Source organism: Octopus bimaculoides, chromosome 1 (genome assembly GCF_046866305.1).
Source record: "Octopus bimaculoides isolate indiv1 chromosome 1, ASM4686630v1, whole genome shotgun sequence".
NCBI classification, from domain to species: Eukaryota; Metazoa; Mollusca; class Cephalopoda; order Octopoda; family Octopodidae; genus Octopus; species Octopus bimaculoides.
The window spans coordinates 47,277,847-47,302,910 of record NC_142928.1 but is presented as its reverse complement, the minus strand read 5'-3'; the positions used below and the strand labels follow the sequence as shown (position 1 = coordinate 47,302,910).

General features: G+C 33.4%; 1 protein-coding gene across 18 annotated transcripts in view; it reads right to left on the bottom strand.

Moving 5' to 3' along the window:
- Positions 1-25,064, bottom strand: part of LOC106884018 (uncharacterized) — a 1,573,201-nt gene that overhangs the window by 35,113 nt on the left and 1,513,024 nt on the right. For all 18 annotated transcript variants that reach the window (XR_016241541.1, XR_016241548.1, XR_016241547.1 and 15 more), the window contains one exon: positions 1,006-1,592. Coding sequence is in view for 15 of the 18 variants with exons in the window: in XM_089350855.1 (XP_089206981.1) it covers positions 1,006-1,299 (294 nt within the window). In the remaining 3 variants the exon portion in view is untranslated. The remainder of the gene's footprint in view (positions 1-1,005; positions 1,593-25,064) is intronic.

Genomic DNA, 25,064 nt, shown 5'->3' with positions numbered 1-25,064 from the left:
CATTTTTGTAAAATACTTCTGTTAAAATCAGAAGTCAGTACTATTCTTATTTTTGGGTAAGGCGACAATTTATTCACCGCACCATATATATATATATATATATATATATATATATATATATATATATATATATATATATATAGTGAAGGAGAGACACAGACATATAGCCAGGTCGCGAGAAATAGAGATAAATGCGTATGTATATACACACATATGCATAAGTGTGTGCATGTGTGCACATGTGTCTGTGTGTGCATGTGTGTGTGTATGTTTATGTGCGCGCGCGTGTTTCTGCATGCGTATATGTATTTATTTGTTACATATGTGTATAAACGCTTTCTTATTCGATAGCTTGTTTTGCTAATATATTTTAGATACACTGCAGTATGCTACCTTTCCTTTAACTCAGTTTTTATTTTTAACAGAAGGAAAGAGTTTGCTTTTATTTTGTGAACAAAAACGAACGGTGCATCAAATAAATTTACGGAAAGTGTAACAGATAGATAGCAATTTGATGAAAATAACGAAAAAAAGAAACCGCAAAACAGGAAAATAGAAAGAGGAAGATGTAACACAATGAAAATGAAATGAATGATGAAAATATTAAAATATATATAAGTCAAGACGAACACCATAAAAAGGAAAACAGAAATGGATATATATATATAATGCACATACACACACACCTATATGCATATATATACATAAATATGTATACATATATGCCTGCACAGGCACTCACGGATGCACGCACGCACACACACACACACATGTATATATAACTTGTTTGAACAATCTTTATAATAAAATATACAACGAAATACAACATGAAAAATTATATATTAGAAATTTCAGAAAATCGGGTATAAGTGGTGGGTGAAAAAGAAATGAATGCTGTACATTATAACAGAAATTCAGAACGGAAGAACAAGCAAGGACATAAACTCAGAAATCACATTGTAGAAGCAAATTTTAGAAGCAAATCAGAAAATTTGAGTATCTTACATGTGAGACGACATATTTTCCGTTTTCTTTCTCTTCTTGGCAGTATCTGACGAATTCTTGGCACTGAGCGACACATGATTTCGCATCAAGTTTTCCTTTTTCAATGATTGCTTTATGACTGCCATCAGTGTATTGAACCGACCAGCCTTCTGGAACCTCTAGAAACTTTGGAAAATGACAGCGGTATTTCGTATATGCCTCTGTTTTTCCAATCAATGCTATATTACATAACGTGAAGAATGTACAAAGGAGCATCCATCTCCGTTGGCAGATTACAATTGCTCTGTGTTTCATTGTGTATGATATCTTAGCTCCCTTATGTTAACTAGTGCCGTTAAATTTATGAATTGTGTTATTATTGATGCTGCTGGGTGTTGATGCTAGTGGTTTTCAATGGTTATTATTACAATATTTTTGTTATTGTTATTTGGTTACCGTTTTCTTATTTCAGATACTGGAAAGGTTTTGATATGTAAAAACAGCACTCGTGTAATTACTGATATATTCTGTAAGGAAGTTTGTTTCATTTAGAAGGCATTTACTATTGGTTAATCTTCATTTCCAATACGTTTCAATTTTCATTTAGTCTACGAAATCGTTCGCAGGTGAAATATGTTCCATGAAGCCGACAAAAAATATTCGGAGGACAATGATATGCAAAGAAAAAGAGAAAAAAAAGAAAAGAGATTAACAATAAATAAAAGTAACTGACAAATTAGTTATATCGAAAATAAATTGTAAATGTAATAAAAGAAGACAGTCGTAAATCTACAATAGCTGTAATAAAAATGATATTAATAATACTACAGGAAAAAGAACACGAATAACAGAGGAAAGAAAAAAAAACACAAAGGAGTACAGATAAGGACGACAATCCCGATGAAAACACGCTGACAATATCGAGAATAGGGAGACTCAATAAAAGTTTGAACATTCATTTGTAGACTTGGGCACTCATAACTTACGTATGCACACTCCGTAAGACAACGCATAGACAAAAAAAAATCACGCATGCGCATAGAGGCACATATACAAACAAACATACATACATACATACATACATACATACATACATACACACACAGAGCTATACATACACCCACAAACACTCACACACATACATTTTAAATATATTCACATATATATATGTCTGCTTTATGCGAAGTTATGTACAAACAATCTAACATTAAACTTAAAGATAATTTGATAGTTTTTCGTAGAATGCATATTTATTAATTTATGAAAGGAAAATAATTGCCAGTGACTTCTAAGTTTCAGCATTTTTGCTTTCATTAAACTGGGAACTCAAAATTTTGAAATCACTGTTGTCATTTCCTTTATAAAAGCATATGTGTTTATATGTGTGTGTATGTGTGTTTATGGGTGTAAATGGGTGTGCGTGTTTTTCCGTGTACATCTCTGCGTGCCGGTGTGTGTACATCTACGCAACTTATTTCCTTGCAGTTTATATCTTACAAATCCCATTGCCGTTTACCCCATCATGTTTATACCTGGTTTTGATGATAGAACCCTTCTTTCAGACTGTGGTATTCCTATATCTCCAATATATATTCACAGTAAGACAAATGCATGTTTTTTTTATTATTTTTTATTACTGTTATAATATGTTTCATATGTATATATATATATATATATATATATATATATATATATTCATGTGTCCATATTGTCATAAGATGTTAGATTCGCTTTCCTTCGCTAGAGGCCTCTAAGCGTGGAAGACCACTACCTATTTTATAAGATATGAGAATAGCATTAATAACAGCAATAATTCTACAACCATAAAACCAAGTGGTAAATGTAAATCGTTATGCCAACAGAATATGCTCTAAGGACTTTCTTTTAAGACTTTAATGATTCTCTTAATTTTCTCTTTCAAGTTAAATAGGATTATATCAATTAACAATATAGATTTGATTACCCGATGACCACAATCATGTCAAGATATTGATTAACAGTAGACGTTAACACATCAGTTTAAGATATGAAATTTAAACAAACCTATTCAGGAATTAGTATTAAGTATGTATTACTTGCTTAGAAATCGTATTAGATTATACACAAGAGAGCAACTGCAGTTTCCAATAGCAGGGACTCCATCTAAGAATATCTGAAGAAAGAATTCTATTCCGAAATATCATCGAACTATAGATAACTAAATTACAATAGTTATATATTCCTTTTTTTTTTGTATTATAGTGCATTGTTGTACCATTCAAAACTTTTTATTCTTTACAAACAATACACAATGCATCAAGCGAACTACAATTCTCTCCTATAAAATAGTGCAGTTTTAAGTCTCAAGGTAATTTGTCAGTTACTTGCTGTAAAAAGTTAACGCTATTTTTCTTATATTCTAACCTAGCAAATATCCATTCCGTTTCAATATGCTCCGATGAATCATATTATTAATAACTGAATTGCTGAGGAATTATGTAATGGTGATAGCGCATTAAAGATAAAAGAGTGAATGCAATTTGTCTTACATATTTAAGAAGCTAATGTGTTACTACATAATGTTTAACAAAATAATCCCGCACAAGATAGATGGTTCTAGTACTATCAGCTGCATTCTCTATATAATTTGAAACCTAGTACTTAGATTACATTTTTATTTGTAACTTCATAATAAGTATAGTGATATTATTCAAAATAGATCTAAGGGTAGAGGTATTTATTTTTTCTACATAAGCACTATTTCAAGCAAGAAGGGGTTCACTAAAGAAATTCACATCTTGTGCTCAACATATCTACATTTATTCAATATGAAGAAGATCATAATAAAAGAAGACAAAATGGCTATGAAATAAGCATAACTTTGAGTAGAAGAAGGAAAGCAAAAAGAAAAGAACGTGGAAGTTTAATGAAAAATACTGGAAAATAAAATATATCATGTTCTGGACAGTTTTTTGGAGTTGATAATCAAAATATTATTCGGAAATCGCGTGGTAAGTCAAGCGGTATATTCTACTATAGTGGAGGTTATGAATATAACAGAATATTTTAAGCTTGACAGAAATAGAGTAGACAATGCATGGGAGACGAATAATCAAAAATAAAATACGCCTTGTATATCAATGAGATAAACATATTCTTGCTTTAAAAAGAAATATTACAACAAAGTGACATGCTCTACACAAACAAGGTTTTCTGTCAGAAACTGTTGCCGATTTGATCCCTAAAAATTGAAGCAATATTCGAAGGAGTGCTTCTTCTTTCTTTGTCACAGTAAAATACCCTTCTCAAAGAAGATAAAACTAAGTAGAAACAGCAGCTAAATCTACTTCAAGCAACACTCTATTTCTTTTAAAAAGATATATATTTTGCTGGAATCAGAAGTATACCATTCTAAAAGGACAATCGTGCATGGTCATGGAGTAAATGCTTGTGGTTTTTAATTTCCTCGATAACAAGCAGATGATCTAGAGCTAAAAATAACATCTACACACGATGACAATAATAATAACAACTACACATAGTTAATACAAATGCGTTCGTATAAGTGAATAGTGAATTCTGCATTAAGATTATGTACTTGTGCTAGTAGTATATATAGTGAATTCTGCATTAAGATTATGTACTTGTGCTAGTAGTATATATAGTGAATTCTGCATTAAGATTATGTACTTGTGCTAGTAGTATATATAGTGAATTCTGCATTAAGATTATGTACTTGTGCCAGTAGTATATATAGTGAATTCTGCATTAAGATTATGTACTTGTGCCAGTAGTATATATAGTGAATTCTGCATTAAGATTATGTACTTGTGCCAGTAGTATATATAGTGAATTCTGCATTAAGATTATGTACTTGTGCTAGTAGTATATATAGTGAATTCTGCATTAAGATTATGTACTTGTGCTAGTAGTATATATAGTGAATTCTGCATTAAGATTATGTACTTGTGCCAGTAGTATATATAGTGAATTCTGCATTAAGATTATGTACTTGTGCCAGTAGTATATATAGTGAATTCTGCATTAAGATTATGTACTTGTGCTAGTAGTATATATAGTGAATTCTCCATTAAGATTATGTACTTGTGCCAGTAGTATATATAGTGAATTCTGCATTAAGATTATGTACTTGTGCCAGTAGTATATATAGTGAATTCTCCATTAAGATTATGTACTTGTGCCAGTAGTATATATAGTGAATTCTGCATTAAGATTATGTTCTTGTGCCAGTAGTATATATATATGGCACAAGTTGTCGCGTTAAAGTCATTTAACCTCTGATCGAGTTTTCTAGCCGTGATAGTCTTGGTTTCTTGTCTACAACAGGACCACTGAGTTAGCTCAATAAGCCAAAACTTGCGACATCTACTTCTTTAAAAACAAATTAAGAATTTTGTATGAAATTTCAGACCATGTGCATATTAGTAGAAAGAGCTATTATCACTGTTGATAATAATAATAAAAGGAATCCTTTCTACTATAGGCACAAGAGCAGAAATTTGAGGGGTAAGAGTTATGGGAACAAAGCATGAAATTTTGTGGGAGGGTACTAGTTGATTTCATTGACCCCAGTGTCTCACTTGTACTTATTTCATCGACCCTGAAAGGATGAAAAGCAATGTCGACCGAAGCGGAATTTTAATCCTAAACAAGAAATACCACTAATCGTTTTGCCTGGGGTGGTAATAATTCCACCAGCTCACCGACTTGATAATAATAATAATAATAATAATAATAATAATAATAATAATAATAATAATAATAGAAGAAGAAGAAGAAGAAGAAGAAGAAGAAGAAGAAGAAGAAGAAGAAGAAGAAGAAGAAGAAGAAGAAGAAGAAGAAGAAGAAGAAGAAGAAGAAGAAGAAGAAGAAGAAGAAGAAGAAGAAGAAGAACAGCAGCAAAAGCCACAACAACCACAAAGCAATAACAATAATTGAAACAACATCAACATCAATAAAAAGAACAAGGACCTCAAGAACAACAATAATAAACCCGTTATTTTAGGTAAAAAGAAATTTCACGAATTTTTTTGAGAATTCTTATTGAAGGATTACACGACAGTGTACACCATGTTATGTCTTTAGCACCACAGAAAGTTTTCATCCGAACACAATATTAATTTCAGATATGTTGTGAATAGAAAATAGCGATTTCCACAATGAGAGATTTAAAACAAGTGTGTGCTGAAAAAAATGTTTATTTTCCATAGATTAAATAAAATGGTAATTGTTCAATGTAAGCATTATTGTTGGACAGATTCGATAGGGGCATTGTGTTCAGGTATGAGGCAAAAACATGTACAGGAGACACGAAAGCAAAGATGTAAAGTGGAAGACAACACATGAAAATACCGATTTTACTGATGGTAAACACGGAACATGATGATACGTATAATAATAATAATAATAATAATAATAATAATAATAATAATAATAATAATAACAACAACAACAACAACAACAATAATAATGATGATGATGATGAGGAGGAGGAGGAGGAGGAGGAGAAGAAGAAGTGGCGCGTAAGAAGGACCATTGGAAGGTGTAGAATAAAAACAGCAACAACACAAGCAAGGCGGATAAGGGGAATATACGTGAAGTAAACATGGTGATTATAAATGGTAATTGTTACCTGGCTCGTTAATGAAAGAAATTATATATATGCGAGTGTGTGTGTGTGTGTGTGTGTGTGTGTGTTTGTGTATATGTGTATGTGTATGTGTATGTTTGTGTATGTCTGTGCGTCTACGTGAATATTTTTTATGTATATGTATGAGTGTATGAGTGCGTGTAAGTTTGTATACATATGCATGTATATATTTATGTATATATATATATATATATATATATATATATATATATATATATATATATATATATATATATATATATATATATATATATATGCACGTGTGTGTGTATGAATATGTGTAAATGTATGTGTGTGTGTTGTTCTTCTTTCTGAAATGTAATTATGAAGGGATGTTCTTTACGTCCAATTGAGTTGTACCTTGATATACAAATTGTAAAAAAAAAAGCAAAAAAATACAATATGCTGCGTACAAATTTATGCAGATAGCCTCAGGTTTGTTAACAAAGGGAATATTGATGAAGTAAATGCGTCTATGAAGCGTAGAGTGCTAACGGGATTGAAAAGTACAGTGGTGAAACGTGTGTGAATATTAGTGCGTGTCTGACTATGTGCTTCTACGTGTGGCTCTCTATGTGTGTCTGTATCTCTGTGTGCTTCTGGTGTTTATAAGACATCAAAATATAAAAAAAAAATAGTAGGTTGTTGCAAAGTTAGATATGTAAAAAGAAGTTGCTTTTATGCAAATATAATAGGAAAAGTATATTTGAAACTGTGGGTTACAGTAAAAGTGAGAGAGATATGAGAGATTTGAATGAGCATGTTGATTGAAAGATAAAATATATGACATGAGCAAATATGAGAAAAGATATATAAAACGAGTGAGTAGAAATAAGACCAGGAATCAATGGTGTAGGTAGGGAATGGTAATACATAGATCGAGGATGGAGGAGAAAAATATATGAGTAGAGAATTTTGAATAGATTTACAAAGAATAAGCTATGTAAGCACCAAAGGTGTGAAGCTGTAGGAGAATATTGGTAAGGCGGGTTGAAATCAGTGTGAATGTGTGTGTACGTGATACTATTGTGTGCAAGGATGTGGATATTAAATAAAATGTGTACATGTAGTAGATTTTTGATTGATATTGGAAGCAAGTTTCTATGCTTCTATGTAAGTGGGTGTTTAAATAGATAGAAAGAGTAAAGTTCCAATCTTCAACATAAACAAGAATAAGGCCAACAGAGTGGACAAGTATCAGATTTGGAAGATATTTGTACTTGAAATGTAGAAAGCAAAGGCGTAATTTTAAACATAAATACACACATACGCACAAGGCCTACAAAGATGTAAGAAGATATATATATATATATATATATATATATATATATATATATATATATATATATATAGGAATGCCCGCACGGGTCGCCACTGCATGGTGCCAAAGGTACCGTCCACTGCATCTCACATAAGAACGAGATACTGCACCAGCCTCGGTTTCAGAGGACCTCAGCTCTTCAATGCCCTGCCAAAACATTTGAGAGACATGCAAGACACGGATGCGGAGGTCTTCAAGACAAAACTTGACGCTTTCCTCTCCACGATACCAGACGAACCAATGGCTCGTAATGAGACGCAGTTTAGGGCAGCTGTGTCAAATTCTCTTATACACCAGATGTGCCATCAAAACTCTTGATTGGACCATGTCAGGTGGGGGAGAAGAGCCATGCAAGGAACGTGAAAATCACGGTGGTGCACGAGCATGACCGCAGCCACTTGGCTGAAACACAAAAATAAATAAATAAATATATATATATATATATATATACATATATATGTATGTATATATATATATATATATATATATATATATATATATATATATATATATATATATATATATATATATATATATATATATATATATATATATATATATATATATATATATATATATATATATATATATGCATATATATATGTGTGTGTGTGTGTGTGTGTGTGTGTGTGTGTGTGTGTATGTGTGTGTGTGTAGAGATATGTATTTAGGTAGATAAATCAGGCTTTATGTATGAATTACATGGGGCGTGAAATGCAAATTATAAAATATACAAGAAATTAAGTAATGTCTTATCTCAGCAGCTGTTTCAAGATCATCATAACTTAGAACATGATGACATTTATCAGTAATAAATGCATGTTGTCATAAATGTGCGATCAACGACAAATCCAGATTAACATTTTAAAACAAATTAGGATACGTCTTCCAAGATGTAGACTGGCAAAAGCATTTTTGGTCGAACAACTCTGACATCATACGTATACTGCTTATGATTATTGCTATCACGCAATTTGTAGCAATCTTGAAACAGATATCGAGATAACATATCACATTTTTTTTCTTTATTTTATAACTTGTATTTTGCGATCCTTGTAAATATAAGCTTGAAGCCTGTTTCTCTTCATTACTACAACCATGACAGTTTATTTAGTATTGTTGTTATAGCAACTTCGATACCAGGAGGCTGGCTCTCAATGAAGTAGAAGGAAGTTTGGCTTGCATTCATTTTCGCACTAACCAGTGTAACCTATACAGAGCTTATTTCCCTGTCACCCTGTTGAGAAAAACTTGCAGTGGTACAAATACAATGATTCAAATATAGCCGTTTGCGCACACATTCAGACATGCATACATACATAAATGCACTCAAACGTATGGACACGTACATACACACAATCACATACATGCACATACAAACACACACAGACGTGGAGTCTAGATCTATACACGTTTACGATTACTTGTATATTGTTCAGCAAGGAAAAAATAAAACAATTCTTTGAAGTCGTATACAATATTTAGGGCATAGTGATGCTAATTTCAGTTTCTATTTGCTGATGGCCTATGACACTCAGTACAAGCGCAATCTATGGCGTTGTTCCAACAATACTCAGGATGAGAACAAATACGATGTTCGATAATTTTCGAAAAAGAACATCCATAGGGGTAAGTAGGTTCATAATAATGAGAAAGTACTGTAATGGTGATAGAGTCGTGACGCGTCCAAAGCTGGTTTGGTGACACTTTTCATGCTGGTGATGATGGTCGCATTGATGATAGATGTCGGGATGGGGATGGGACGGGGAATAATGATACCTTTTTTCATAGTGATGGTATAGTAGATGTTGCAGTCGTGATTGTAGCTTTAAAAAAAAACGACTTCGCAACAGAGAACTGATAATGAGGATTGTGATGGTAGTGGGGAGTGATTGCGCTGGTGAGGATGATGAAGATGATGATGTCATTGATGTATGTGAGAGTGACATTGGAGTGAAGTGGCTGTTTTCTACAAAGAATATGAATCCCGAGTGAAATGATAATGAAGTGCATAGAGTACATCATGTGTATATATATATATATATATATATATATATATATATGTAGTCAATTTAAACGTGATCAAGCAAGACAAAAAACACGAAAAAAACACGAAAACATAACGCGAGGACATGGAATAAGTACCGTGTTATTGGAAGCTCAGAAAAGGAAAGAAAAGAAAGAGGATTTAACGTTTCGATCGGAGATCTTCATCAGAAATATAGGAAAAGTCCAAAGAAGGGCAGACAGAGAAAGAAAATCGCCAACGATGCACACGCGGTCACTGAATACGAAATAAAGTTCCTATTCAGGTATGCTGATTGGTGAATCAGTTTTTTAGGATTGCATCGAGCTGTAGCGATATTCTGCAGGATAAATATAGTAATAATAATCATAATCTTTTGATGGAATTTATAAATATGTAATGGATCTCAATGCGCGTTTCCACGTATCAAATGTATCCTAAGATTACACACAGTATCCCAATAATGATTGCAGTGATGTCCGCTATATCCGTGAGCATCGGGTAGATCACATTAATGGATTCATTTCTTCAGGCGACATAATACTAATGGATGCTTAACAGAGGGTTGTTTATTGCACCCCACTGTTAAACGTCCATTAATGTTATATCGCCAGAAAAAATGAATCCATGAAAATGATCTACTTTGAAAACGATCTACACGATACCCACGGATATAGCGGACTACACTGTAATCCTACCAGGAGTACGGTCTGTAATTGTAAGAGACATGTAATCTGTGAAAAGGCGCGTAGTGATGCATTTTATGGTTTACGAATCGCATCCAATGATTCTTGTTACTATTGCTATATATATAAAGGTGCCGAATTGGCAGGATCGTTAGCACGCTGAACGAAATGCTTAGCGGTATTTCAAATTCCACCGAGGTCGACTTTGCCTTTCATCATTTCGAAGTCGATGAATTAAGTACCATTGAAACACTGGGGTTGATGTAATCGACTAGTCCCATCCCCTAAAATTTCAGGCCTTGTGCCTTTATTAAAAAGGATTATTACCGTGTAGGTATATATGTATGTATGTATGTATGCGTGTATGCATGTATGCATGTATGCATATATGTATGTTTGTATGTATGTATGCATATATGTATGTATGCATATATGTATGTATGCATATATGTATGTATGCATAAATAGATAGATAGATAAATAGATAGATAGATAGATAGATAGATGGATGGATGGATGGATGGACGGACGGACGGACGGACGGATGGACAGACAGACATACAGAGAGACAGATAGACAGGCAGCCAGATAGATAGATAGATAGATAGATAGATAGATAGATAGATAGATAGATAGATAGATAGATAGATAAATAGATAGATAGCCTGGCAGTTCAATGTAAAATCTAGAAGTGATGTATCCATGATTTCGTTTCAGCTGTATACTCCCATACATGAGTATATCCTTGCATTAAGTATATCGAAATATATCTGAATAAAAACAGATTTCTCAAATGATATGTGTGTATGTGTGTCTGTGTGCTTGCGTGTGTACGTATGTGTATATATATATATTAAGTGAGTGGGAATTGTGTAAGCATGTTTGTATACGTATCTTTGATCATATCCGTGTCACGCGAGTATGTGCGTTTTAATAATATCCCGAAGATTTATTGCTCAGGTAGCTGAAACAAAACTGTTGAACATAACAACGATGCCTTTTAATATCTGAGAATGAAGCAGCTGTAATTTGTTTATATTGTTGTTTCTGAAGGATGTCTCGCTTTAATACTAGCGTAAACACACATTTACACACATACACGCACATATCGAAAGATTTACATTCACCCCCACCACCACCACCCACACACATATATACACACATTTATATACTCATATACATACCTGAACTAAATTACACCAGTAAATAAGCATATACATTATTATTTAAAATGCTCACAAAATCCTTATATATCCTTGATTGGGAAATGTAATTAATCTCTGTGTTATGATACATCAATTTGCATGAAGCTTCAGGCTTCCTTTCCAATGAGCCTTCATTTCTCACAGTGTGACTGCTATATAACATACCAACATTTACTGTGGACCGAACTGAATAACAAAATGAACATGTAAAAAGGAATCTGACCAACATGCCGGACTTTTGCTTTGTTACGCCCTTTGACCTAATTATGTGATTTCTACTGAGAAGAAAAACGAACTTAATTGCTGCAAATTAACTATTTGTGAGATATTTATGAGATATTCGCTTTCAAACAAGTTTCAGCTTCAATCTCAGTGTAAAACTTTGCGTGAGTTTCTTCAATCTAAAATGAATAAGAGTTTTCCAAGAACGACCAGGATTCTGACTAAACATTTTACCTTTTCTTAATTAATTTATACCAATTATGGATTAAAGAAAATGACATTGACATCGGTATAGTCGTTATGGCGGGAAAGAGTGATAATGTGTGAAAAGTAAATATAACTTTAAACCTACTAACTCGTGAAGTGGAGCTTTGTTCTTGTTTAAAAACACCTGCTATTTCATTAATTTCTTTTGAATAAATTTAAATCGAATGTGTCTAATTTGAGTCTAACAGATATTGTCACGTTTCATTTCCATTTCCTGGAGTATCTTTACTTTATTTCTGAAATACTTGTGGCACTAACGCCATTGTTTTTTTTTTGTTGTTTTTTTTAATTTTCTTTTGCTACGTTCGTGGTTCTGAAACTTAACAATTCATTCCTAGGTATTTCTCCAATGAAAGAAGTCGAAAAAACGGATGGTAAAATCTGTTGATCGCCTATGCCAGTAGCAATAATTCTATAGCGTTTTCGATAAGTTTAATTATAGTAAAGAGTGAAAGCTCAAACTTGTTTAATTCTTGGCCTTCTTGAAGTATAGAAGAGAAATATATTACTATTGTTGGTTTGGTTGTAGATGAATAAATAAGGGAGAAATTAAAATGGAGGAATATTGTAAATTTGTGTGATTGAGAATATCGAGAGAGTTAGGGAGAGAGTAGAAGAAACAAGAAAAGAAGCAAGCTAAAATTGGAAAAGTATTATAGATAGAAGTAATGATTGAAACCTGTCTGAGATTTTTTTTTCTAAATTAGCTACGCGAGAGAAACCCTTCAGATTTCGTAGTTTATCTAAACCTGATGAAATGAAGCATATTAGGATTGATTGCACATAATACTATGACGAGAAGTGAGTACCGCATTGAGAAAAGAGGGAACTGCTTTGTCGAATAGTGTAGATTTTGATATAACTTTAATATCGTTGACTTCTACTGTTTGGTATTGAGATACAATAAAATAGATTGAAATAAGCAAAACAAAGCCAGTCATCTCTCATTCGTCTGAAGTTCCATTGCTGCATCTAATCAAAAATACCCACGTATTTTGCACAAATAGTGAAGAACGAGTGAGAATAGAAGTCAAATATCCACCATGTTGGATTTCTTAAACGGTTTTTCGCCCTCATGCAAGTTGTTTTACTTTAATTCTGATGTTGACATTTTGACAGATTCATTCGCAACACCGAACAATCAACATTACATCGGATGTGGTCTAAACAATTGTTTTTCTGTTGCTATTGTCTGGCGAGCTACAAAGGGTTATAGCAAAAAGGATCAAATCATTTACGAAAATAGCATCAATACTAGAATGTAATTTTCTACTTTTATGCTGCAGGATATAAAATCAAGTCAACTTTTTAATGATCCCCCATATTTGACGAAGAAATTAAACTAATATTGGTTACTGACAAATATTGTTTTCATCTTCACTGTATCATTATTTTCAGTCAGCTTTTTTAATGTTTCCTACATTTAATATGTAAACGCTAATGTACTTATAATATTTATATGCGTAAAGCAGGGAATTTATGGTATAATTTGTGATGCACCAAGCCACTGCACACGCTTGTGAAATTTATTTAGAGATTCTCTGGTGGCTAATTCAGTTTTTACAATGAGGTGTATGCTTCGGTGATAAAGTTTATAAGACGAATGATATTTGCGTTGAATATGGGGTATAGCTAGTCAAATGACATGACACCAAGTAAAGATAAGATAGATGATGATCAAGAGGACTCCGGTGCTAATGAAATTTAGCAACTTCACCTATCGTCACATATGAAGGATATTGTCAATTTAATTACACTTGGGTACAAAATTATTAGATTCTAGTATAAGGCCCTTTGCTTCTAATATACTGTTGTATAGTTTGTTCTTGAATATTCACTCTAAGATCTTTCAATAAGCAAGTTTCTTAGACTAAATCTAATTAGATTTATTTGTCGATTAATAATCTCGTGAGACAATTTTCTGACGTAAAGCATATACATTCTGTCTGTGTGTTTCTCTCCCTCCCTCCTTCTCTCTCTCTCTCTCTATCTCTCTCTATCTATCTATCTATCAATCTAACACACTCTCTCTCTCTCTCTCTCTCTCTCTCTCTCTCTCTCTATCTATCAATCTAACACTCTCTCTCTCACTCATATACACAAGTAACCATACTTGTATATATAGGGATTCGCATGTATATCCTCTTCTATTTTTAATTCCTTGACCATTTTCTTTCCCATCAATTTTCACACAAACTCGAGATTCTGTAAGAACATAATTAAACGCTGAAATAAGAATATCATATTCCTATTTTTGTGTTTAACACTGTTCTTGTTGAAACTTTTGTCTTCGTGGTGGAATTATTATATTTCAGGCACTATTAAAACACCTGCCGAAGGTAAGTTTTCTTTCCTGAGCTTCCTATCCCTCTAAATATATTCAGGTTAATGAGTCTCTTATTTGCACTTACAAGTTATATGGTAATATTTTGTCGGATGTCCCGTAGAGATTTGGAGAGGCAGTATCTCTTGGAGAGAGAGGGGGTGTAGGGGTGAGATTGGAAACCAGTAAATGAGATTCAGACGTGCTCAATATAGAAAACACTTGGTAGTGCTCAAACAATCTGAACTCACACTCCGAATTTTTTTTTATCGAGGACAGGCCATAAAAGGAATCTCATCGAGCTGATATGCATCATTATCTCTCATTTTATATATCTCTCTCTCTTTCTCTCTCTCTCACTCTCTCTTTCTTTCTCTCTCTCTCTCTCTCGCTCTCTCTCTCTCGCTCTCTCTCTTCTTTCATACACACACACACACACACACACGCGCACACACACACACACACATATATATATATATATATATATATAGACATCACTGATCACAATGTGCTTCCAACGCTTTCGTCATTCTGCCATTCTTTTCCCTCATAGCCCAAACCGTTGAACTAAATCATCTACTCATCGTGGTGGTTTCCTGCCGAGTTGTCTATTTTGCGATCCCTTTAATACCAGTAGGCAACAGCACGTGTCTATCTATTGTCTATGAACCTTGGGACATATCCAGCTCAGCAGAACTGGTGCTTTCGGTATTCTGAGATTATGACATTCGCACAAATCCGTTGTTCATTTATTTTATTTCAGATATGCTCCCGCAATGATATTCCTAGCATGAAATTTCCCATGACCCTTTGCGTTGAAGCCAATCAATGTTCCTCTAGCTTCGTATTAGCTCACGTCTCTCTTACATATGACAGGGAATGTAGGAAGGTGCTATTGAAGCGTCTGACACGTATGGTATTGTCCAGCTTTGCTTTGATCACATACTTTAGTAAGATTAATGTCTCCCACCTTGTCCTTATTCTTTTCAACATTTCAGCACCAATCTTCCGGTGTATATTCACTGTGTGCCCTCAGTCGATGTACTCCTTTACCTCCTCGATTCCAACGCTTCCCACCTCTTTTGGCCTTGGCATATGTTTTTGGACCGGGTATATTTTGCTTCCATGCGCTTAATTTTCTTAATTGTTGTTGATCAATTGATGTCCAGCTCTGTTACCATCATCAGCAGCTGATCTGTTTTGGCGATGTGTACGATGTTATCAGCGAATCAGAGCTGTGTTATCAGATCATCGTTGATACTCACGCCACCCGCCCAGTCATTGTCACTGATAACCATTTCTAGACATGCGGTGAAGAACTTTGGAGAGAAAGTGTCTATTTGTTTCACGCACTTTCTACTTGGAACTCATACTGGTGGTGATAGCAGAACTATTTTAAAGGTGCATCCGGTTCACATCCTTGAAGAGTGTGGTGTGCTACGTTTCACCTTGCATTTCCAGAGATTTCAGCCTCGCATTTATCTCGATGCAATCGAACGCCATTTCATGGTCGACAAAAACAAAACACATTGGCATTCTTGTATTTTTCGCTCGTTCTATCGTAAGTATTTAAGAGAATATGTGATCCATCGAACTGCACATCATACAGTACGATGGATCATTCGTTCTGGTTGGTTATTCAGATATTTCGATGGTCAGTTGATTATGACCTTTCAAAACAGACTACAGAGGTAGAACAAGTAGGATATCGGGTGATAGTTTTTTAAATCGTCTTATGCAGTAATATGGTATACGACTCTTGCACATTGACTCCGATAAACTTACAAAATAAATAGAAGTGATGCACGCATTACAACATGAACATTATATATATATATATATATATATATATATATATATATATATATATATATATATATATATATATATATATATATATATATATATATATATATATATATATATATATATATATATATATATATATATATATATATATATATATATATATATATATATATATATATATATATATATATGTGTATATATATATATATATATACATGTGTGGGTGTAGGTATATATGTATCTATATGCATGAATGTCTGCATTTATATGTATATGCACTTCCTATAGGTAAACTTGCCTCAGTAGACAGGAATCTAGGTTTGATTTGTTTCGATATGGTAATCACTTCTGCCAGAGAGAAAAAAATGATATATTACTGTCAAATTATATTTCATTGCCATAAAACATCAGAAGAACACAAGTGAAAAACATAGTGGAAATAGCTGTCTTCTTTATGTTCTTCATTGATTATGATAGCGATGAATATATTTCTTTTAAGATATGTATGTACAGTTGCATGTATGAATGAAAGAGAGAGAGAGAGAGAGAGAGAGAGAGAGAGAGAGAGAGAGAGTATATATCTATATATATAGGTATTATGTATGCGAGTGTGTGTGTATGTGTGTGTGTGTGTGTGAACATATATGAATATAAGGAATCGTTCTTTTGAATATAATATGTATCAATGTTATTTTACATAAATGCAGATATTCTTATATTGATATCACGAAAGATATATGAGAGAGCATAGAAAAATTTATACATATATATATATATATATATATATATATATATATATATATATATATATATATATATATATATATATATATATATATATATATATATATATATATATATATATATATATATATATATATATATATATATATATATATATATATATATATATATATATATATATATATATATATATATATATATATATATATATATATATATATATATATATATATATATATATATACACACCACACATATATATATATATATATATATATATATATATATATGTATGTATGCGTGTATGTATGTATGTATGTATGCACGTATGTATATATGTATATATATATATATATATATATATATATATATATATATATATATATATATATATATATATATGTGTGTGTGTATATATATATATATATATATATATATATATATATATATATATATATATATATATATATATATATATATATATATATATATATATATATATATATATATATATATATATATATATATATATATATATATATATACATACATACATATACCTATGCGTGGATCGATAGGTAACTAATATATCGAACCTAGCTAGTGACACCGTATGAAAGAATATGAAATAATAATAATAATAATATGATAAAGAGGAAACAGTTCAGAATATGGAGAACAATCATCTGGTTTTACTTAGGAATCAATAAAGTATAAGGTTTAGCAACATACACATAAGTATAAGAAAAGTAGTAGTAGTAGTAGTAGTAGTAGTAGTAGTAGTAGTAGTAGTAGTAGTAGTATCTGATCAGATTTCGCAGATATGTTTTGAGTTATATTTTAACTTAGCCTAAATAATATCGGTGTAGCTTATATTAAAGAAATAATACGTGATACTATATAAAATGATAATATGGCTTCTGAAGATAACGATCACACACTTAAGCGAGTTGGCCTAACTTAATACGTAATTATCTAATCGAAGATATATATTTCTAGATAGCGAAGTAGTATTAAGGACATTGATTTATATGTTTCTAAGAAGGCCCCAAATATGGAAGGAAATGTATATAGTATATTACAGGTACATGTTTTAACGCGATTGCGTGGTTGCTCCATATGTATGAATTTTATCATTCTCTCATGGTGATATCAATGTTATTGCTATGGCAACTGATGCTGATGCAACTACTACTACTACTACTACTACTACTACTACTACTACTACTACTACTACTACTACTACTACTACTACTACTACTGCTGCTGCTGATCAAGGAAAAGAAATATAATAGGAGTGACAAAAGAAAAGATCCACGGTAGAAAATAAGAATATAGGTGTGGTTAGATATGCTGTCGAAACAATTTCTGTGCTAGACCAAAAATAGAACAAAAATACAGGTCATTGAACAGGAAGTATGATGTTGAAAGAATGGGCGTGAAAGTGGTGATGGAGGAACTGAAACAGCGCCTCGTTCCCAAAGAATGCAAACATAGCAAGACACGACCAAGTAATGAAGGGATAACTGTAGAATAAGTTATTCAGAGTAGATCAGAAGAGATTCTACAAAGCCATAAATACAGAATGTACAGATAAAAAGTTGATACCAGATAAAGTTCTTTGAGTGAAATCTGGAGCAAAGAAAAGGAACACAAGAAGGATGCTGAATGGTTACAAGAATTGAAACAAATAGCAGTCTGTCCAAATCAGGCAGAACTAGTCATTTCACTTTGGGATGTGAGGGAAATCAGCAAAAGAATGGGAACCTGGAATGCCCCGGGACCAGATGGAGTTCAAGGCTACTGAATCAAAAGATCTAGTGAATGTCATAAACGAATAGCTGTACAGCTCAACACCTTGTTAAATCCTGATCGAGTAACACCAGAGTAGTGCTTGAAAAACATAGGAAAAGGCAATGCAGTAGACAATTACAGGCCGATATCCTGCTTGCAGCTTATGTGGAAATTGTTAACTTGAATGGCCGCAGAGTCAATCTACGGACATCGGGAAAATAATGAAGTCCTGCCATAGATCAGAAGGGTTGCAAGGGTAAGTAGAAACTCCTGGTAGGAAAAAGTGTAGTTAAAGTCTCCAAGAGGATGTAATCTAACTTAGCTATGTCATGGATAGAATATCGTAAGGCGTACAATATCATCCCACATTCCTGAAATATAGAATTTATGAACCTATTTGGTATTGCATGGAATGTTTAGTGATTGCTTGGGAAAAAGTATGGCGAAGTGGAGGAAGGATGTGACAGCCTATAGACGTTTAGGAACAATAGAAATCAGGAGTGGCATGTCGCCAGTGATCTTTCTACTATGCATGATACTACTAGCACTGCTTCTAACGAAAGCAAGGGCTGGGTATGTATTCAAAAGCTGCCAACAAAAAAATCAACCATTTATTATTCATGGATAACCTCAAACTTTATGGTAATGATGAATCCCAAGCCAGTTCCCTCTTTGTTACGGCGTATACCGTCAGTGCTGATATCAGAATGGAATTCGGACTGAAACGTTGTGGCGTGTGAGGCTTGAAGAGAAGCAAAATCAAATGTATGGATGAGCTAGCGATACTGTCTGTGATGGTTATGAAGCAGATAGAGGTGACGAGCTATAAGTAACTGGGGTTATTGGAAATGGATAAATTGATGCAGAGAGAAATGACAAAAATTTAAGGAGGAGAACTTGTGCAGACACAGACTGATCTTAAGTCGAAATTATACGGACTGAATAAGACTAAAGCTATCAACACCTGGGCGGTTTCACTCCTTAGATATGGAGCACGGGTAATCGCAAGGACAGTAGACGGGCTAAACAACTTAGACAGAAACATCAGGAAGTTGCTGAATAGATATGGGACACTCTACCCAAAAAGTGACACAGAAAGAGAGTATGTACCAAGAAAAAGAGGAAGCAGAGGACAGATTGGATGGGAACACAGCATTAGCGTAGAAGAAATCAGCATAGCATGGCATGTAAAAATACAATAGGACCGCTGTTATTGGAAGGAAGTTTGCCAGGCTTGTGTAGGGTGGACGATTGCAAAACGAAAGCACTGTACAAACACTTGAGAATGAATGAAACTGAAAATAAATGGATAAAGAAAAGAATGCATGAACAATTTCAAAGAGAAATTGAAGATAAGACGGACAGAGCAAAAAGATGGCCATGGATGACTAAAAGTGATTTAAAACCGGAAACCGTGGCTCGCTTCTGTGCTACCTATGAGAAAGCATTAAGAACCAATTACATCAAATACAGAATAGACAACACATCAGAAAGTGATAAGTGCAGAATTTGTGGACAAAAACGTCAAACCGTATGGCATATTACCAGTCAACGTACGCCACAAGCCCAGAAAGAATATAAAAGATGTAACAAAGACACAGCAAATATTGACCATTGAACACTTTGAAACATGTATGAACTTGACAGTGAAAAAAAGTGGTGTGAACATAAACCCGAAGTCGTCATCGAAAATGATAAAGCAAAAACCCTATGGAATTTTATGATTCAGTGCGACCATGGGATAGAGAATAGGAATCTGGACGTTGTGTTAATTGCGAAAGAAAACAAACGATACAGGATCATAGCATACCCAGCTGAAAAATAAAGGCATGAGATACGGAAGAAAGTAAAGTCGATAGATATGACAGATTATCTTGGAAGATGAAGCACTTCTGGTCGCTGAAAAAGATGGTAGTAATACCAATAATTGTCGGAGCCCTGGGAACAGTGAGTAAAATCTTTAGAAATATATGGTAGAAATAGGGGCTGCAAGAAGAGTAGAGCTCTTGCAGAAAATAGCGCTGCTTGGATATATCACTGGTTCGCAATGGAATAGAAATGTTAAAATTACACACTGTTTCTTTGTGAATGACTTAAAACTTTATGCAAAGAATATGTATGAGATAGAAAAATAGCCTTGGTCTTGTTACAGCATTCCTAAAGGATACAGGACTGGAATTTGGTCAGGATAATTATTGCTATATAGTTGTGAAAGACAGAAATCTGTAAATCAAACTAGCAACATTTCCAGCAATGATTTGGTTGTTTCCCCTATATCTGATGAGGAATGTTACAGGTATCTTGGGTGAATGAAAACTTATCTTACAATGGGACCTGTAACAAAACATGTGTCACTAAAAATATTGCAGCCGAATTAAGAACATATGGAGCTCGTGCCCCACTGCATTCAATAAAACAGTTGCCCGCAACGTGCTTCCAGTGCTTTTACTCATATCAATATTTGGGCTGCTTGACTGGACGCACGATGAGATCTGAGTCATTGACTTGACGACCCGGAAGTAACTAATTAGCATTCATAATTTCCACATCATCAGTGATGTAGATTTCTTCTAACTAAAACGAAACAAGGCGGCAAAAGCTTGACATCAGTCCAAACCGCCTTTGAATGCTGCATTATATCCCTTCGGCAACATTTATTAACCACCCACTGTCGACGTGCATCTCGTTACCAAATTTGCATACATGAGGCAAATAACATCATAAGGCTTGCAAAGCGGCTTCTTGGGCAGCATTCCTTGTCTGATAACTTTAAGTACATACCCAAATAAGTCGCACGAGTCTACCGCAACGTATCATCAGATGAAAGCTTGAGTTTATATCAGCAGCAAACCATGCATGGATATGTTAGTAGAAAGCTCTGAGATGATAGTAACTTTGATCATCAAATCAGTCTATCATAGACCAACAACCGGATTAAGATGTCCCACTGCGTTTGCCATCCAGGAACAGGAAATATCAAACAAATACCTGATACACAAAACGAACAGAGATGCAGGAAAAGCAGCAAAATATGACAATCGATGCAGGCTTTGTGGAATTAATACCGAAGATTTCACCACAATGTAAGCAGTTGCCCAAAAATGTCATCACAGTATTATTTACTTATGAGGCATGATATTGTAGCTACGCTACATTCGCAAACATGAACACAGTGAATACAAGCGAGACATCCCCATCAAATCATCTGTCAAATGTAAACATAACAGGTCGGATATTACTGTTTGGGACAGATAAAGAAACGTCTGTACCGTCATAGAAGTCAATTGTCCTGCTGAAGTGAATATCTCTTTGAAAAACATACAGAATTAGGATAACAATAGACAACTGCTTCAAAATCTCCAGCTTCTTTATCCATGTTATAAATTCAAATTCATGCACTTGGTGTTTTAGTAAAATTACACACTGTTTCTTTGTGAATGACTTAAAACTTTATGCAAAGAATATGTATGAGATAGAAAAATAGCCTTGGTCTTGTTACAGCATTCCTAAAGGATACAGGACTGGAATTTGGTCAGGATAATTGTTGCTATATAGTTGTGAAAGACAGAAATCTGTAAATCAAACTAGCAACATTTCCAGCAATGATTTGGTTGTTTCCCCTATATCTGATGAGGAATGTTACAGGTATCTTGGGTGAATGAAAACTTATCTTACAATGGGACCTGGTCGCTGAAAAAGATGGTAGTAATACCAATAATTGTCGGAGCCCTGGGAACAGTGAGTAAAATCTTTAGAAATATATGGTAGAAATAGGGGCTGCAAGAAGAGTAGAGCTCTTGCAGAAAATAGCGCTGCTTGGATATATCACTGGTTCGCAATGGAATAGAAATGTTAAAATTACACACTGTTTCTTTGTGAATGACTTAAAACTTTATGCAAAGAATATGTATGAGATAGAAAAATAGCCTTGGTCTTGTTACAGCATTCCTAAAGGATACAGGACTGGAATTTGGTCAGGATAATTGTTGCTATATAGTTGTGAAAGACAGAAATCTGTAAATCAAACTAGCAACATTTCCAGCAATGATTTGGTTGTTTCCCCTATATCTGATGAGGAATGTTTTGTGTGAGAAATTGTATACGCTAGGATTTTCATTAAAAAGATCTCACCAAATAACTCACACAACACAAATACTGTCTGTAAGCGGAACCGTAAATATATGCAAGTCTTTTCTCAAGTTTAAAGTGTGACATCGTGTTTATTATCTACCGACCAATGATGGAGCTTTGTATTTTGTTCGAAACCAGATCCTTCTCCAGAGGAAAAATGTGAAGAATTATAAAGAGAAGAGAACATACATCAATTACACATATACGCATGCTTGCACACATACACGCACTTATGTATATTTAAGTTTGTAGTGTAAAAAGAATTAATCTTTGTACACAATTTCTCTCCCACCCCGTCTTTATCTTTCTCTGTATCTCTCTTTTGCTCCGTATTTTTTATATATGTGAATCTGTGTAATGAAAGTGCGATGAAAGAAAATGAAACCGTGTGAAAGAGATTAGTTTGAAGAATTATTTAATTAATATATTAGTTTTCAATTATAGTGTAGTTATATTAGATTACGAAAAACATTTATTTCGAAATTAAGGAACCTAACTAAAGATCAAAAGGCAATATCTCCAAAAATACGGGATATCTATGGTTGAAATCTGATTATTAATATTTTATTAGGGCTGACTTGTGACTATACAGCTAGTACAACCATCATAACTGGTACAACCATCATAACTGCAGGAGAAGAAGAAACTGGAATAAGAGCAACGGTATTCAAATCAACAATAACGACAATATAAACTGAAATCATTAAGTGATCAGATTGTGTCTGGTATGAATACTCGATCACTTAGGTTTATGTTTCATTGTTTAATAATCATTTTCGATTTTATCAACTATTTTAAAATTTAGAAAAAATTGTTTCCACGACACATATGTTGAGAATTCCTGTTTCATATCAACTCACAAAATCTGTTAAATATTCACAAGTATTTGTTTTTGTGTTACGTTCTTAATAAACATTATGTCTCCAACTTTAAAAATCTTATAAACGTTATTTGCTTTATCATCACGAGACAGATGTTCTAAAATTGATTATTATAGAATATATGACTTTCATAATTAATAAAGCAGACTTTTTATAATGTTTCCTTAAGCTGTGGAAAAATACGTCGAACCTTTATTAATGATTCAAAAGGAAAACAAATCTAAAAAAAAAAAAGAAGATAAGTGCCACGTGACTATATTGCTACTTACTAACATCTCTCCAACAGAATATATTTGTCTTCAAAAATATGACATTCAAGTGAAATGCACATCCTACTGTATCGAAAATATGAGTCAAAGAAAGCCAGCTAATTATGAACTACAACAATAGAGAAGCGTATTATTGTTGCCTTCATTGTCACCATAGCCATCAAGTTCATTTGCAAGCAGAATGGTTAGCACGCCGGATAAAATGTTTAGCAACATTTCGTCCGTGTTTACTTTCTGAGTTTTAATCCTACTAAGGTCGACTATGCTTTTCGTCGTTTCGAAGTCGCCTGAGGTCAATGTGATCGACTTGCCCCTTCTCCAACATTTCAAGCCTTAATACCTATAGTAAAAATTATTATCATCATAGTCGTTGTTGTTCTTGTTTAACCCGCATCGTTCCTCAACAAGCAGGTATATGGTTACAGTATAATCAGATTATTTTAAATTTCTCTCTAAAATATTGTTGCTTTGGTTCTGACAGTAAATGGGATTAAAAGTGATTTAGCTGCTATTTCTAAAATTTCGGTTACATTTTAAGTAGAAGGTATTTTGGGTTAATTTCTGTCATTTAAATGCGGCATTTCTTTTTTGTGACCAAAGTAAACATTGGGTAATATAGTTCTGTGTACAAAAGGATAAAGACATTTTTTTCTGGATAGTCATGGCTGGAACGTATTTCAAGGTAGATCGGTTGAATTGATGCTGACTTGAATCAAAATTAAGTAAATTATTGAAGAAGCTCGTTTTGCTGT